Source organism: Pantherophis guttatus, chromosome 17 (assembly GCF_059756535.1).
Source record: "Pantherophis guttatus breed Tessera chromosome 17, ASM5975653v1, whole genome shotgun sequence".
Lineage (NCBI taxonomy): Eukaryota > Metazoa > Chordata > Lepidosauria > Squamata > Colubridae > Pantherophis > Pantherophis guttatus.
The window spans coordinates 15,198,418-15,214,924 of record NC_142079.1 but is presented as its reverse complement, the minus strand read 5'-3'; the positions used below and the strand labels follow the sequence as shown (position 1 = coordinate 15,214,924).

General features: G+C 48.6%; 1 protein-coding gene across 2 annotated transcripts in view; it reads right to left on the bottom strand.

Annotated features, from left to right (window-relative positions):
- The window catches only part of SCARF2 (scavenger receptor class F member 2), a 70,328-nt gene that overhangs the window by 28,781 nt on the left and 25,040 nt on the right, over positions 1-16,507 (bottom strand). The window contains exons 1-5 of one of the 2 annotated variants that reach the window (XM_034438445.3): positions 15,525-15,645; positions 13,338-13,439; positions 10,488-11,007; positions 7,321-7,539; positions 6,359-6,487 (exon numbers count right to left, since the gene is read on the bottom strand). In XM_034438445.3, the coding sequence (XP_034294336.2) occupies positions 6,359-6,487; positions 7,321-7,539; positions 10,488-11,007; positions 13,338-13,439; positions 15,525-15,561 (1,007 nt within the window). In that variant the 5' untranslated portion in view covers positions 15,562-15,645. Of the gene's footprint in view, positions 1-6,358; positions 6,488-7,320; positions 7,540-10,487; positions 11,008-13,337; positions 13,440-15,524; positions 15,646-16,507 lie in introns of those variants that run through there. The other variant, XM_034438444.3, reaches the window with a different exon arrangement.

Genomic DNA, 16,507 nt, shown 5'->3' with positions numbered 1-16,507 from the left:
TGAGTGGTGCAAACGGTTCCTGTGGTCTGCAATCCCCGTTCAAACTCCCACCAGCCGAGTGAGCTAACCCTGAAGAAAGGAGCCTGGCTGCAGGGGGCTCACCTTCACAGAGCAGCAACGGGAAGAGGCTTGGCCTGCAAAGGCCGCCCTTTGGCCATCCGATTCTCCCAGGAATGCTGATGCCTCTTGGACCTCCGGAGCTTTTTCCTTGGCTCGGGTCCTGCCCTCCTCAGGGCTATGTGCTGCTTTGGCCCAGAGGCTTCCTGGCTCTTCACAGCAGCTGCAAGCTGGCCGGCTCACAAAGGAACGCATTTCCTGCCTGCCCTGCTGTTTTCAATTTGAAGGCTCTTTTTGAGAGCTTGCAGTTCTGCAGAATTTTGCATTTCAATATTTTTGCAGGTTGATGGTTTCAGGCAAGAACAACGAGTTCTTAAAGGCTCAGCAATCTTGTGAGGTTTCAGCCACTTTGTGCTTTTCTTTCTCAAAGAAAGTATTTGAATGCCGTGTCCTGCAGACCTGCTCACGGGGTGGTGTAGGCTCCCTGGCACCAAGCAGATTCACACTGCCAACCCGTGATGGGCTATATGAGAATCCCCCCCCTCTTCAGTGTTCATTGTGATGGATGATGGATAGCCCAGAATCCTAAACCAGCATGTCTCAGCCTTGGCAACTTGAAGATCACTGGCTGGAGAATTCTGGGAGTTGAAATCCACCTACAGTATCTTAAAGTTGTCATGATTGAAACATGATAGCAATCGTCCAATATTTGAGGGGCTGCCACAGAGAGGAGGAGGGGGTCAAGCTATCTTCCAAGGCACCTGAAGGCCAGACAAGGAATAATGGATAGAAACTGATCAAGGAGAGATTCAACCTGGAAATAAGGAGAAATTTCCTGACAGTGAGAACAATCAACTGATGGAACAGGAGTTGCCTTCGGAAGTTGTGAGAGCTTCATCCCTGGAGGCTTTCAAGGAGAGACTGGACGGCCATCTGTCAGAAATGGTGTAGGGCCGTGATGGCATACCTATGGCATGAGTGTCAGAGGTGGCACGCAGAGCCCTCTCTGTGGGCACACATGCCATTCATTGCCAGCTGCTCTTCCAGGTTCCATCTCGCGCATGTGCAAGAGAGCCAACTGCTCTTTTCTGGGTTCCAGTGCTCTGATGCACGTGCATTCCAGTTTTGGCACTTGGGTGCCGAAAAGATTAACCATCACTTGGTATAGAGTCTCCTGCTTGTGCGGAGGGTTGGACTAGATGACCTACAAGGTCCCTTCCAACTCTGTTAATCTGATCTGATCTGATCTGAGACACCTAAGCCAACCTACAACTTTTCTGACGGCACAAGCAAATCCAGGCAAACCCTCCCAACTGGGAAGAGCACACTCGTCCACCAGAAGCCAAACAGAGAAATTCCCCACCAAAACTATTTTTAGCGTGTCCCAGGGCTTCCCTTCCATCTGCATCAAAGTCCTTTCATCGTTTGACCGGAGCAATGTAGGGGGGACATGTGCCACAACACCTGAGTTCCCAAGGAAGAAAATCCAGATGTCTCTCTGGATGTGCCTGGAGCCCAGCAGAAGCTGTGCAAGAGGAAGGAAGGAGACTGAAAAAAAGGAAGAAGGGATGAAAGAAAAAGCAGGAAGGAAGGAGGGAGGGAGGGAGGGAGAAAGGACGAGACATATTTGGAAAATATTCCAGCTTTGGGGGGTTGATTACAGATGATTAATGATGTCCAAGGGCCAATGAAAGGATAACTTTCATATCCTCCAATCTGGCAACAATATCAAGGACTGTTTTGCTGTTAGTTTTATAGGGAGCAGAGATACCAATTCTACCATTCTTGCAACCAAAGGAACCGACAATTTTCAGCTATTGTGGCCCACGATGGCTTCAACAATCATAACGAGGTTTCGGGGATGCCGGGATCCGTCTCTAAACTAAATTCAGAAGCTGCTTCTGTCTTCTTCATAGATCCTGGGGCCCCTTACTAACAACCCTTGAGATTGTGATTTCATTGTGCAGATGTGGTTCTTCATACTTGCACAATGACTTTTCTTCAGAATTGTGTTTCTCAAACTTGGCAATTTAAGGTTGCAGGAACTGGGCCTGGCTAGTCTAGTGAAGAGAAGGACCAGGGGAGACATGATAGCAGTGGTCCCGTATTTGAGGGGCTGCCACAGAGAGGAGGAAGGGGGTCAAGCTACTTTCCAAGGCACCCGAAGGCCAGACAAGGAATAACGGATGGAAACTGATCAAGGAGAGATTCAACCTGGAAATAAGGAGGAATTTCCTGACAGTGAGAACAATCAACCCATGGAACAGAAGTTGCCTTCAGAAGTTGTGGGAACTTCATCACTGGAGGCTTTCAAGGAGAGACTGAACTGCCATCTGTCAGAAATGGTGTAGGGTCTCCTCCTTGGGTGTGGGGGGGGGGGTTGGACTAAATGACCTCCAAGGTCCTTTTCAACTCTGTTAATCTGTTAAATCTGTTAAAGTTGGGTGGACTTCAACTCCCAGAATTGCCCAGCCAGCAATTCTGGCTGGGGAATTCTGGGAGTTGAAGCCCACCCAACTTAAAGTTGCCAAAGTTGAGAAACAAGGCTTTAGAGAAGGTTAGTACAAATTGGCTGGAGCCGATTAGCATCCTGCAGTCCATCTGGGAATGATGTGAATTTTAATCCCAACACACTGATGAGTGCACCAGGTTGGGAAAGCAGATGTTGGGAAAAAACACAAAGAGAATCCTAAACTTGCAAGAATTCTGATTTACATATATAATAGAAAAGAAACGGTGGGTAGAAAGATTCCCCCCCCCTTCACTCGGAGGGAGAAGTCAGCTTTCTTTGCCGAAAACACAGCAAGAATTTGTTGGGGGAAAAAAACAGGACAATAAATACAAGCTTTGTCTTGAATAAGCATGCCATGACTAAACCCGGCCAGGATATCTTTTTTCTGCTAAAGCTAAAGAACTGTGGAAGGCAGGAAACGAAGATCTTGTGCTTCTTAGTTCAGCCATAGGAGCTACTCTTCTTTGAGAGTGGTGGTGTGACCTAGGCTTCCTGAGTAATTAAAACTCACGAGTAGTCCCAAAAACCTCTTTTATTGCAACAGCTGTGAATTACGTTCATTCACAGCTGAGTCCCAATTAGTTGCAAAAAGTCCTTCAGGATAATCACCAACCTCTTTCTCCCTTGACACTTTGCCAAAGACCTATTTGGCAAAGCCATACAGAGCCCAGAATCAAACAGAGATACCGACTGGGAACAGAATTAACAACGTTGCTTTCCTGCAAAGGGCCCACGTGCCTTTGCTCCTCTTTTAAGCCTTATGGGAGGGGCCAATCATCTCCAGGCCTTACTCCCGAGTCGTCCCTTTTGTTTTAACTGTTCTTGCCTTCTGGCAGTTCTGCACATGGGCGCACTAGGAACAGGTTCCTCCTGTTCCTCTGCCTCTCTGATGTCCGACTCTGGAGGCATCGGAGTCCGCTCATAACTCCCAGATGGCCCTGGCCCCATCTCTGCCTCTGATTCAGAGCCCTTGTCTGAGCCTTCCCCAGACTCCAGGACTGGCCCATGTTCCTCCCCAGCCTCCTCACTGTCCGACTCCGCTGCCAGCTCTGTAGGCTGCTGGTGGACCACAACAAGTGGGTAGGAGGAAAAACTTAAGATCCTATCCATTCTTTGTCCTTAACTAGAAAGAAACTGAAGAAATCAGTTTTTTTTAAGAGGTGAGAATGCTGCATTAACTCTTTGCAGGGCTGGGACACACATCTTGCTCCTTTAAAGTATTTCATCACTTCCAAAACCAAGCAGGATACAGGTCAAAAAGGGGTTCTGACCATTGCTGACTCTGAATTAAAAGAAGCAGCTATTAATCTAGAACCCATGGAAGCAGGCTGGCTGGGGAATTCTGGGAGCAGAAATCCACAGAAATAAAAGCTGCTGAGATTGAGAAATTACGCCTTATTATTGTAGAAAGTTAGCACCCATCCCCCTCCTAGAAGAATGAAATATTTTAGCAAATATTAAAAATGCAGAATATTATATTTCCCCTAAAAGCGGAATAAAAAATCTTAAGGGAGACAGAAACCCAGAGCCCCAGCTCCCTGCCCCCAGTATATATTTTGTGCCCATTAAGAAAGACTGGGCCAGCCTATCTACAAAACAAAAGACCTTCAACTCCAGGGTATATTATGACCTTCAGGACATAATAGGTTCAACTCACCAAGACACAGAGCTCACTACATTGCACAATCTCCTAAGGACATTGCATCACCCTCCAAACTTCAACCAAACTTAGCTCAGACAAACATGACCCCTACATGGCCCCATGGGAGTCTGACAACAGCCAATAGAATACATGTTCTTGCACAGGAACAAGAAGATCAAATATGAATCCCAGAGAAGGTATAAAAGCCACCCACTCTCAACTCCATGTGGTCAGCTGTCCAGAACCATGTGCTTGGTGGTTCTGTTCATCATTAAACCATCTTTCCAATCAGCTTCAAGCCTTCATTTTCTCTGCAGTGCCTTTCTCCCGGTTTGGAACTGAACCAGATCGATATTTCTTCCAACATTATCATATAGGAGTATTCATCTCAGACTTTTATAAAGTGTGTAAAATGGTATCTTGGTGACCCTTTCCTGCTTTAAGTAAGCCAGAGGGCAGCTTATTTAACTGGTCTGGCTAATCTCTCAACCAGTGTTTCTCAACCTCCATGTCTTAAAAATGTGAGGACTTCAACTCCCAGAATCCCCCAGTCAGCCTGCTTCCACTGGTTCTATACAGGTAGTCCTCGACTTACAACAGTTCACTTAGCGACCATTCAAAGTTACAACGGAACTGAAAAAAGTGACTTATGACCAGTTTTCACACTTGTGACCATTGCAGCATCCCCCACGATCATGTGATCAAAATTCGGACGCTTGGCAACTGATTCATATTTATGACGGTTGTAGAGTCCCAGGATCACATGATCTCCTTTTGTGACTTTTGGACAAGCAAACTCCATGGGAAAGGCAGATTCGCTTAACAACCGTGTGATGAATTTCACAACTGCAGTGATTCACGTAACAAATGTGGCAAGAAAAGTCATAAAATGGGATATATATATCTTACTTAGCAACATAAATTTTGGGCTCAATTCAGGGGTGAAATGCTCCCGGTTCAGACCGGATCACCCGATCCGGTAACGATAGTGGGCAGTGGTTCGGAGAACCGGTAGCAAAAATCCCTGCCCAGCTGAACCGCGCGATCATCAGAGGCTTTTTTTTTTTACTTTTAAAAGCATTTTTTCGGCCGAAGAGATTGTAGAAAAAATGCTTTTAAAAGTAAAAAAAAAAAGCCTCTGATGATCGCGCGGCTCAGCTGGGATCGTCAGAGGCTTTTAAAAGCATTTTTTTCTGCAACCTCTTTGGCTTTTAAAAGTAAAAAAAAAAAAAAAGTTGGCCACGCCCACCCAGTCACATTACCCCCCCCCCCGCCACCAAGCCACGCCCACAGAACCGGTAGTAACAAATTTTACATTTCACCGCTGGCTCAATTGTGGTTGTAAGTCACAGACTACCTGTATTAGATTTATTTCCCAGCATGGCTGCCTGGGGAATTCTGGGAGTTGAAGCTTCAAGCCGAGGTTGAGAAACACTCAATCTGTAAACACAGATCTAAGCGTCCCATAAGCAAGGAGGACCAAACAGGAAACAGGGCACTCCAGTGCTACCGACGACCTCCCATCGACCCGTGCGCTCCCACAGAGAGGGCCTCCTCAGGGTGCCATCAGCCAAACAATGTAGGCTGGTGACCCCCAGGGGGAGGGCCTTCTCTGTGGGGGCTCCCACCCTCTGGAATCAGTTGCCCCCGGAGATAAGGAGAATCCATGACCTCAATGCCTTCCGTTGTTCCCTTAAAACCCATCTTTTCCAGCAAGCCGGGTTGGCTTAAGAAGAAATTTTTAAATTCTTTTAATCAGTCTGTGATTTCTTAACTTTTGGGCCAAAATTTATATATATTTTTAAATGTTTTTTAATATTTGTATTCTATGTTTTTTATCTTGGCTGTACACCGCCCTGAGTCCTCAGGGAGAAGGGCGGCATATAAATTGGAAATTAAATTAAATTAAAATTAAAATTGTTGATTTGCTTAAAGAACACAAATCACCTTGTCGTAAATAGAAGAAGAACCTTCTACAAGTCAGAAACATACATTTTTCAGTCTTAGGAAAAGTGTACATTCCATTTTGCTTTGCTTCAGCAAGAAAGACCGCAGCTTCCTTAGCTAAGCCCAGCCTTGCCCAGAGACATATGGGGGTGGGTGGATGGGGTGGGGGGACTGAGTCTTCCCGTGTGATGGTCACTTACAACGTCCCATGGAACCCGGCCTGGCAGAGGCACCTCCCGGTCTCAAAGTGGCACTCCCCGTTAAAACAGCTGCTGCAGACGAAGGCACAGTTCTCACCGTACGTCCCGTTGCGGCATTTGGTCTCGCACCTGGAGAAAAGGGCAGCAAGACAAACACAGGGTAGTGGAGACAGGGCTTTGTCTACCTGGAGGTTCGGTGGTTGACTTTGGGGTGCTGGCTGCAGGAGCACAGGGCATTGTAGATTTTAGAAAGAGACGGCATAGTCCTACTCAGTATCAAAGATGCAGCTTTGACAGTATTATCATTAGCATCTGGGAGTGAAGATAACTAACAATCTGAACTGGTCTCTCCGCACGTCATCCTTAGTGAAGCATGCAAACTGGTGTCTGCATTTCCTATGTCGGATGCGGAGAGCATATCTTTCGCCTTCTATTCTGGCCACTTTTTACAGAGGCACGATTGAGAGCATTTTAACAAACTGCATCCCTGTTTGGTTTGGTGGCAGCAGTGCCTGAGATAGAAAGTCCCTACAGAGAGTGGTGAGGACAGCTGAGATCATCATAGGAAACTCGCTTCTCGTCATTCATGCTTGAGCGAGGGGCTGGACTAGAATACCTCCAAGGTCCCTTCCAGCTCAATTCTAATTCTAATTCTAATTCTAATTCTAATTCTAATTCTAATTCTAATTCTAATTCTAATTCTAATTCTAATTAGGCAGAGGCCCTTGAATAATGGATTTGGCAATTTGGCCTAAGAGTACAGGTTCTGAAGAAGTAGCAATGGATTAAATAAAGGCTGAGCGATCCCTTGAGATTGGTAATCTAGAACCCAAAACACACATATGTTGAGTGTGTCACGTTTGTGCAACCCCAAGGGATCCAAAGGGAAGATGCACCAACAGATCGAAGACAGTATACTATCAAGGACACTTTTCGGTACTCAGAGGCCATCAGCTACTCACCTGTCTCCGATCCAGCCTGGATTGCAGTGGGAACATTTCCCATTGATATGATTGCAGGTGTGGCCATCCTTACAGGGAGGGCAGATCTGCTCACAGCCCTCTCCGTAAAAGCCCGGGGAGCAGATCTGGTCACACTTGGTTCCATTCCAACCGGCTTCGCAGGCCAGGCAACGGCCATCCACAATTGTACACGGCTGGAGCTCCTTGCACTGACCGCACCTGCGGAGATGGAGCAGAGAGCGTGTGAAGGGCATGGGGCCAGGCAGCAAGTAGTTGTGGCCTGTCGGCAGCCAGCCCCTCCAGCAGCCGAATCAGATGATGTGGCGGTGTGGGAGTCAGGGCCAGCATCGAGGCAGCCTGAGAGCTCCGAGGGGGAAGAGGGAAGGGAGATGGCAGAGAGAAAGAGACAAAGGTGGAGCCTGGGCCATCCATCAACCCTCAGATGGAGAGTCAACAGCCCCCAGGTCTGGAGGTGGCTGATGAGGAAGAGGAGGAACAGCTGGGTCCAGTGACTGATGCAAATATGAACAGAAGCAGAGGAGAGGAGAGCAGTGGGAATCTATGGGCCGGTCCTTGGGACGGAAGAGCCACTGCTGCTAGCGAAGCCCCACCCTAACTCTGGGGATAAAAGGCAGGGGGCAGAGATGAATAGATGTAGCAGACAATTATCCATCTCCCTGCCAGACAGACTTGCACCCACCAGAGGGTAGGCACTTGGCAGGGAGGCTTCTGGGTGCCTCTTCCCAATTTTTTTGAAGGAAGGGATTCTTCTCAATCCAAAGAGAACCTTTAGGCTAGTGCAGATGGTTCTTGACTTGCAACCATTTATTTAGTGACTGTTCGAAGCTGCAATGGCATTGAAAATAGTGACTTACGAGCTGTCCTCACACTTATAACCACTGCAGCATCCCCATGATCAAAATTTGGGTGTTTGGCAACCAGTACGTGTGTATGACGGCTGGAGCATCCCTGGCTCATCTGGTCACCATTGGCGACTTTCGACAAGCAAAGTCAATGGAGGAAATTAGATTCACTTAAGAACCGCAACATTCTCTTCACTGCAGTGATTCGCTTAACAACCCCGGCAAAAAAAGGTTGCAAAACGGAATTCATCTCACTCAACAACTGCTTTGCTTAGCAGTTGGTGTTAAATGCTGGTGGCCATTGTGGTCATAAGACGAGGACGACCTCTACAGACCAGGTTTATTGGAAACTGGCTGGGTTGTGACGGAGGTGCATTCACCTAGGGTTGCTGGGCCATTTCTCTCTCTCTCAGTACCATGTTTTTCGGACTATAAGCACCTATTTGTCTCCCAAAAGAGGGTGAAAATGTCTGGGCATCTTATAGACTGAATATTGCTGAAGCCCCACCCACCCGCGGGCCATATTTTGGCCTCCTCAAGCCCTGCTTTGGGCCTTTTGGGGGGCCTTTTCCAGGCCTTTTTTCGGCCCATTTTCGGGCTTTTTTTCAGCCCGTTTTTGAGGCTTTTTTGGGCCAATTTTCAAGGCTTTTTTCAGCCTGTTTTCAAGGCTTTTTTCGACTTGTTTTTGAGGCTTTTTCCGGCCTGTTTTTGAGGCTTTTTTCTGCTCTTTTCCCCCCCAAAAAATGGGCTAAAAAAGTTTTGAAAATGGGATGAAAAAAGTCCCAAAAGTGGGCTGACAAAAACCTTGAAAAAGGCTGGAAAAGACCCGAAAATGGGGCGCACGGAGCAGTGGTGGGTTTCAATTTTTTTTTACTACCGGTTCTGTGGGTGTGGCTTGGTGGGTGTGGCATGACTTGATGGGTGTGGCTTGGTGGGCGTGGCAGGGGAAGGATACTGTAAACCCTCCATTCCCACCCCATTCCAGGGGAAGGATACTGCAAAATCCCCATTTCCTCCCGATCAGCTGGGACTTGGGAAGCAGAGAATAGATGGAGGAGGAGCCAGTCAGAATTTTTACTACCACTTCTCCGAACTACTCAAAATTTCCACTACCGTTTCTCCAGAACTGGTCAGAACCTGCTGAAACCCACCTCTGGCATGGAGGCAAAAAACTTTTTTTTTTTTTGTTTTCCTCTTCTAAATTTAGGTGCGTCTTATAATTTGAAAAATATTGTAATTTTGACCCTCAAAATCCTGAACCAATGTGGTTTGAGGACCTGGTAGCTGGGGATGATGGAGGCTGAAATCCCACTCATTGCAAATTGTCCATTTTGAAATACTTCATTTCTCCTGAATTTGGGGTGGGTGGGAGAGGTGGGCAGAGGGCAAACCTATAGGTGGAGTTTCTGAATTATTCTGCACTCAAGTAAGATTGTGCCCGCAGCTCTTCCAGATAATTGGAGAAATCCCCCAATTCTGCTTTCTTTGAGCACTTTAACAATCCAATGTTCTTCCTTGATTAAAAAAAAAAAAGTTATAAATGCTCTCAAAATGCCAAATCAGGGACTTATGGAGATTACATATTCTCTTTAGAAGTTATCACTTGCAAATGTCATTTAATATTTTTCTTGCAGTAGGGCTGATTTATGTGGCTTGATAGGTAGCTGTTACGTATAAGTTGGGTTGACAAAATCAGAAAGGAGGAGGTGATAAGACGCTTAAGAAAGACAAGGGAAATCATCAAAACCATAAAAAAACAAAAGTTGGAATATTTTGGACGTGCCATCGATGTGACACCGGGAAAAATACGGCATCCTTCACTTAATCCTCCAGGGAAAGATTGAAGGCAAATGAGGTCCAGGCAGAAGAAGAACATCATGGCTTCAAAATCTAAGGAGCCGGTTTGGACAAAACTCAGCAGCGCTTTTTCATGCGGCTGTTGATAAAAATAGGATGGCCAACATGATTGGCAACGTCTGATGACGGATATGGCACAAGAAAAAGAAGAACTGGGCTGAACCTTGATAAAGAGACTGCTTCTTGCCCAAATGTTCTGGGAAGGTCATGTGAGGGTCTGCCAGTGGGTCCAGGATGCCGTTTCTCAACCTTGGCAAGTATGGATGACCGGACAATTCTGGGAGTTGAAGTCTGCCCCTCTTAAATGTGCCATGGCTGAGAAACGCTGCCCTGAGCTGTTTCGAGGAAAGGGACAATGGGGACGGGCACAGGCTGAGTGTTGCAGATCTGCCCTGCCTCTCCAAATCCCTGGGGGTGGGGGGAGTCCCCAAAGGCGGCCCTGCTTACCGTCGCCTGCAGCCTTGTCCGTAGAAGCCGGCCGGACAGGCCTCGCGGCAGAACTTCCCCCGGTAGCCTGGCTCGCAGGTGCAGGTCCCGTCCACCTGGTTGCACTTCCCCATGTGACACTGGCAGTAACGGTCGCAACGGGGACCAAAGGTGCGGCTGCGGCACTGGCAGCGTCCCGTGAACTGCTCGCAGGGCGAGGTGCTGCAGGCGCACTGGTTGTTGCAGGTGCGCCCCCACCAGCCCGGTTGGCAGAGGCAGATGCCCGTCTTCTGGTCGCACTGCGAGTTGAGGCTGCAGTAGCAGGCGTTGGCACACTGGGGCCCCCACCAGTTCGGCTCGCAGGAACACTTGCCCGTCTTCTGGTCACATTTGCCATGTTTGCACAGGCAGACGTTCTCGCACCGCTGGCCCCAGCGGTTGGCATTGCATGTGCACTGGCCCGTCACGTCCTCACACTGCCCGTTGGGGTAGCAGTTGCATAGCTCTTTGCAATCCGGGCCCCAAAAGAGGCGGGGACACTCTGCAGGGGATGACAGAAGCAGGTGAGCATCCTGGAGGGTCCCGCTTCCCATAATAGTAATAACCCTTAGAGACTTATATACCGCTTCACAGTCCTTCACAGCCCTCTCTAAGTGGTTTACAGAGTCAGCCTCTTGCCCGCAACAATCTGGGTCCTCACTTTACCGACCTCGGAAGGACAGAAGGCTGAGTCAACCTTGAGCCTGGTGAGAATTGAACTGCCAAATTTCAGGCAGCTGGTAGTCAGCAGAAGTAGCCTGCAGTACTGCACTCTAACCACTGCGCCACCGCGGCTCTTCCCGTAACTCTCCCACTGTTAAGTTTGAGTTACTCTAACCGGCTACCCTGCAATATCGCAGTGGCTGTGGATTGTTCGTGCTAGTAATTTTTTAAAAGGCCGGCAAACAGGAGGGTTTGCACCACTCTGCCACCACACCCATCCCATCATTGTTCTGCCAAGCCAGCAAGACAGGCAGGAGATATTCTGATCTGTCCCCGTCTACACACACACACAAACACAGCCAGCCGAGGGTTAAGAAAGTACTTGGCACGCACACAGGTCGTTATCTCAAACTTGGCAACAATATAAGCACCTTCTGCCAAAAGCTTTACTGCAACAGATAACATAAAATTACATACGCATTGCAAATAGTCCAGCAAAACAATATCCCTTTGGCAGCTTCAGACGTTGTTCAAGTGACTAGCCAGAGTTAGTTTTTGTTCGTCACTGAGTTTTACCAGCCACCACCCTCTCTTATATAGTCTCTGGGGTGTGGTCCAGTGACTCAGTTCTAATCCCTAGCACGCCTCCCAAGCTGCTGCAAACGTTTATCACGCCTTCGTTGGCGTGCATCCAGGAACGACAGATCGCCTCCATCACTCTCATCGGAGACACCTGGCTCCTGGCTAATCTCCTCTTCCTCGGCCGGCACTTGAGGCAGAACCAGAGGGGAGGGGCCTGGAGAGGGAGGCCTGGCTGACTCCTCTTCCTCATGTTCGGAGCCTTCTTCCTCCGATGAGATAGGCTCAGAGGGCGGGGCCACAACACACTCCTGCGAAGATGCCGCATTCAACCCTGGCAACTTTGAGATATGTGGATTTCCATTAAGATATGTGGAGTTGAAGTCTACCCATCTTAAAGTTGCCAAGGTTGAGAAACACTGCTCTAGCCAATTTTGGGAGGGCAGTCTTTATTGTTTTGCTCCCCAGTCACAGAAGGACCTTTGCCCTCCTATTTGCCCACATTTTCATGCTTAATTAATTTCTCTACCGCAGGGTGTCAAACTCAAATCTGGACCAAATCTGGCCCACGGTGCCTCTGCCAGCGAAAACGGAGCTTGGGAGGGCCGTGCACAGCCCCGCCCTGGGCCCCGTTTTCGGTGGTAGAGGACTATCAAAACAAACTAAAAACAAAAGAAAAGGAGAAATGTTTCCCCTTTTGCATTTGAGCATCCAAAAACAGACAGGAAAGGAGAAAGGGAAAGAAGAAAGAAAAAGAAAAAGAAAGCAAGGAAAGAGGGGAAGGAAGAAGAAAGGAGAATGAAGAGGGAGGGAGGGAGGGAGGGAGGGAGGGAGGGAAGGAAGGAAGGAAGGAAGGAAGGAAGGAAGGAAGGAAGGAAGGAAGGAAGGAAGGAAGGAAGATTATAGTGAGAGGCAGGGAAGTCCTGCCTTAGCACTTGGCCACCACAGGAGTGGTGAAATCCATTTTTTTTTACTACCGGTTCTATGGACATGGCTTGGTGGGCATGGCTTGATGGGTGTGGCAAGGGAAGGATATTGCAAAATCCCCATTCCCACCCCACTTCTGGGGGAAGGATGCTGCAAAATCCCCATTCCTTCCCCACTCCTGGGGGAAGGATATTGCAAAATCTCCATTCCCACCCCACTCTGGGCCCAGCCAGAGGTGGCATTTGCCGGTTCTCTGTACTGCTCAAAATTTCTGCTACCGGTTCTCCAGAACCTGTCAGAAACTGCTGGATTTCTCCCCTGCACCACAGGTGTCCTCAACATGAGTGACATCGAGCTGGCCACTCCCACCCAGGACCCCCAAGTCAAACACAACCCTAACCTTCCTAGCCCCTGACCTGTGAGAAGCCCACAAGCAGCACCCAAAAGCAAGGTTAAGAAGATGAGATATTAAATTGAAATAATGATGATGATAATCATCCCCTCCCCCATTTATCTTCTCTGCCGGACAGGTGGGAATTCTCAAATCCTCAACTTTCTGGATGCTGAGGGGGTGGGAACTCTGGCCTGGATGGGACTGGTGGTTCTGGCCCCTGATGGCCCCCTTTCCCCCTCCCCGCCCTCCCCAGTCTGGAGTTTGCTTACTGGTTTCGCAGTTGGCCCCAAAATAGCCATGGCGACAGCGACATTCGTTGGGCCTCACACACACCTCGTTGTTGGTGCAGGTGAAGTTGCCCTCGCAGACGGCTGCAGGGGGAGAAAAGAGAAGGTGAGGGGGCTCCGTTGGCTTCTCCCCCATTCCCTCCCCTCCCCACACTTGGAGCTTTTGCTGTGGGCCTTTTGGCTTGGAGAGAAATCAACCAGGAGGACACCAAGGGATGTCCCCATCAGTGGTGGGTTTCTACTGGTTCATCCCGGTTCGGGGGAATCGGTAGTGACGGCGGTGGGAGGCTCCGCCCATCCACCCAGACGTCATCACCGATGCTCTCTGCGTGCGCTCACAGTTCTGAACCGGTAGCGAAGGTAACTGGAAGCCACCACTGGTCCCCATCCTGGTTAGTTCACCGTGATTTATACCAGGAACTTGTTGCAGCTTTCACTGCCCACTTGATCCTTTCTGGGGACACTGTTCTGTGGTCCTTGATTTACGACCACAACGGAGCCCGAAATTTTATGTTGCTAGGTGAGAAATTTATTTGAGGGAGCTTTGTCCCAGTTTTACGACCTCGCTTGCCATCGTTGTTAAGCGAATGTTAACCGCTTGCTAAGTTAGTAACACTGTTGTTAAGTGAATCTGATTTCCGCATTGACTTTGCTGGTCAGAAGGTCGCTAAAGGGGAATCACGTGATCCCCAGCGGCGCTGCCATGGTCATAAGTATGAGTCAGTTTGCCAAGCGTCCGAATTTTGATCACGTGACCGCGGGGATGCTGCCACGGTTGTAAGTGTGAAAAAGGGTCATAAGTCACTTTTTTCACTGATGTTGCAAGTTTGAACGGTCACTAAGTGAGCTGTTGTAAGTCGAGGGGGGCGGGAGGGCCCAGCTCCCGAACAAAGAGAACCGGTTCAGTGACATCATATCGTCACTGCTACCGGCTTGGCCGAATCGGGTCGAACCGGGAGGAACCCACCACTGGAACCATTCAGACAAATTTGGACATTCAGCAATGTATTTCCGATGGTTGCAAGATCCAGGGGTCAAGCGATCGTTGTATGTGACCTTTCCAGTTCACTTAATTAACTTTAAACATTAACTTTCCAGCTAAGTTTGTTTAAGGACTGTGCGATTCACTTAACAATTGCAGTGATTCGCTTAACGACCTTGGCTAAAAGGGGTTGCAAAAATCGCCTGCAAGTCACTTAATTTAAAGGCCTTGAAGTCCTTTCCAATCATAAGTCAGTGGTGGGTTTCAAATTTTTTTACTACCGGTTCTGTGGGCGTGGCTTGGTGGGCGTGGCTTGGCTTGGTGAGCATGGCAGGGGAAGGTTACTGCAAAATCCCCATTTCCTCCTGATCAGCTGGGACTTGGGAGGCAGAGAATAGGTGGGGTGGGGCCAGTCAAAATTTTTACTACCGGTTCTCCCAACTACTGAAAATTTCCGCTACCAGTTCTCCAGAACTGGTCAGAACCTGCTGAAACCCACCTCTGACGTAAGTCAAGGACTACCAGTGATGCTTTTCTCCTGGTAGAAAGCTGTTTAATTTCCCACAAATGCCCCCAAATTCTCTGCGAAATGACCATAAAACCGTTTAGACCAGGGATCTCCAACCTTGGCAACCTTGACTTCAACTTTGCTGGCTGGGGAACTCTGGGAGTTGAAGTCCTCCAGGCTTAAAGTTGCCAAGGTTGGAGACCCCTGGTTTACACAGCTTCCATCATTGACTGCAAACCGAAGTTCTGCAGCAAAACATCAATCCCACTTCCCCAATTTTCCTGATTCTAGTGTAAAGCTTTTGCTTGCAGATTGCAAGTGGCGGAGCAGGGAAGGTGACCGATGTCTCCCAGGAGCCTCCATAAACCTCACCTTTCCCCAAGTTGCCAATTCAACCCATTGCCCCCAAGGGAGAATTGCCAGATGACAACCTGGGCTCCCCCAAACAGCTCCTCCCGCAAGGGGAGCAGCAAAGGGAAATTTGCCCAATGCCCCCCAAAGGGATGGGAACAAGGAATGGAGAGAGGCACTGAGGAAAGGATTATTAGACCCAGAGTTAGTTGGGGCAGAGAGAAACGGGGTGGGTGGGTGGGTAGGAGAGACAGAATGGCCGTCCCAGAGGGGAGGCAACCGAGCGGGGGTGGCACAATGCCCGCCAGAGGGAAGGCAGCATACTTACCCCGTTGATGAGTGGAGAGAGCAGCTCCCTGGTACATGGCGGGCAGCCTCTGTCAGTCCAGGGCATGAGGGCGCATGCAAAGGAGGAGTTAGGGAAGCGGTTAGTGCATCCGTGGAGGACTCTGGGGAAGATTAGTTGGTTATTATCCAGCTTTTCCAAAGACAGGCAATGGGGTGGGGGGATGGTACAGTCCCACCCGGAGGCTTCGGAGGGCATCTTAAAAGGACATACTGCATGCACTAACTCTGGAATCAACCAGGGCCACGCCTAGCCATGGAGTTTACACAGTCCTGCCGGAGCTCAGCACAGCCCTTGGACAAATGGACATTAGCTCCCCCCTCCCAATGAGATCAACCAAACTGAACAGAGATGGAAGGGACCTTGGAGGTCTTCTAGTCCAGCCCCCTGCTTAAGCAGGAGACCCTATACCATTTCAGACAAGTGGCTGTCTAATCTTTTCTTTAAAAAAGCCTCCACCGATGAAGCATCCACAACTTCTGAAGGCAACTTCTGTTCCACTGGCTAATTGTCCTCACTGTTAGGAAGTTTCTCCTTAATTCTAGGTTGCTTCTCTCCTTGACTAGTTTCCATCCGTTATTTCTTGTCTTGCTTTCGGGTGCTTTGGAAAATAAACTGACCCCCTTCTTCTGTGGGGCAGGCCCTCAAATACCGTGTTTCCCTGAAAATAAGACTCTGTCTTATATTTTTTTGAACCCTGAAATAAGCGCTTGGCCTTATTGCCATGCGCTCAAAAGCCCGATTGGGCTTATTATCAGGGGATGTCTTATTTTGGGGGAAACAGGGTATTCAAAGACTGCCATCAGTCCTTCTTTTCTCTAAACTGGCCATACCCAATTCCTGCTACCGTTCTTCATATGTTTTTGTCTCCAGGCCTTTAATCATTTTAGTTGCTCTTCTTTGCACTTTTTCCCAAAGTCTCAACATATTTTTTATAATGTGGTGACCAAAACTGAATGCAGCAT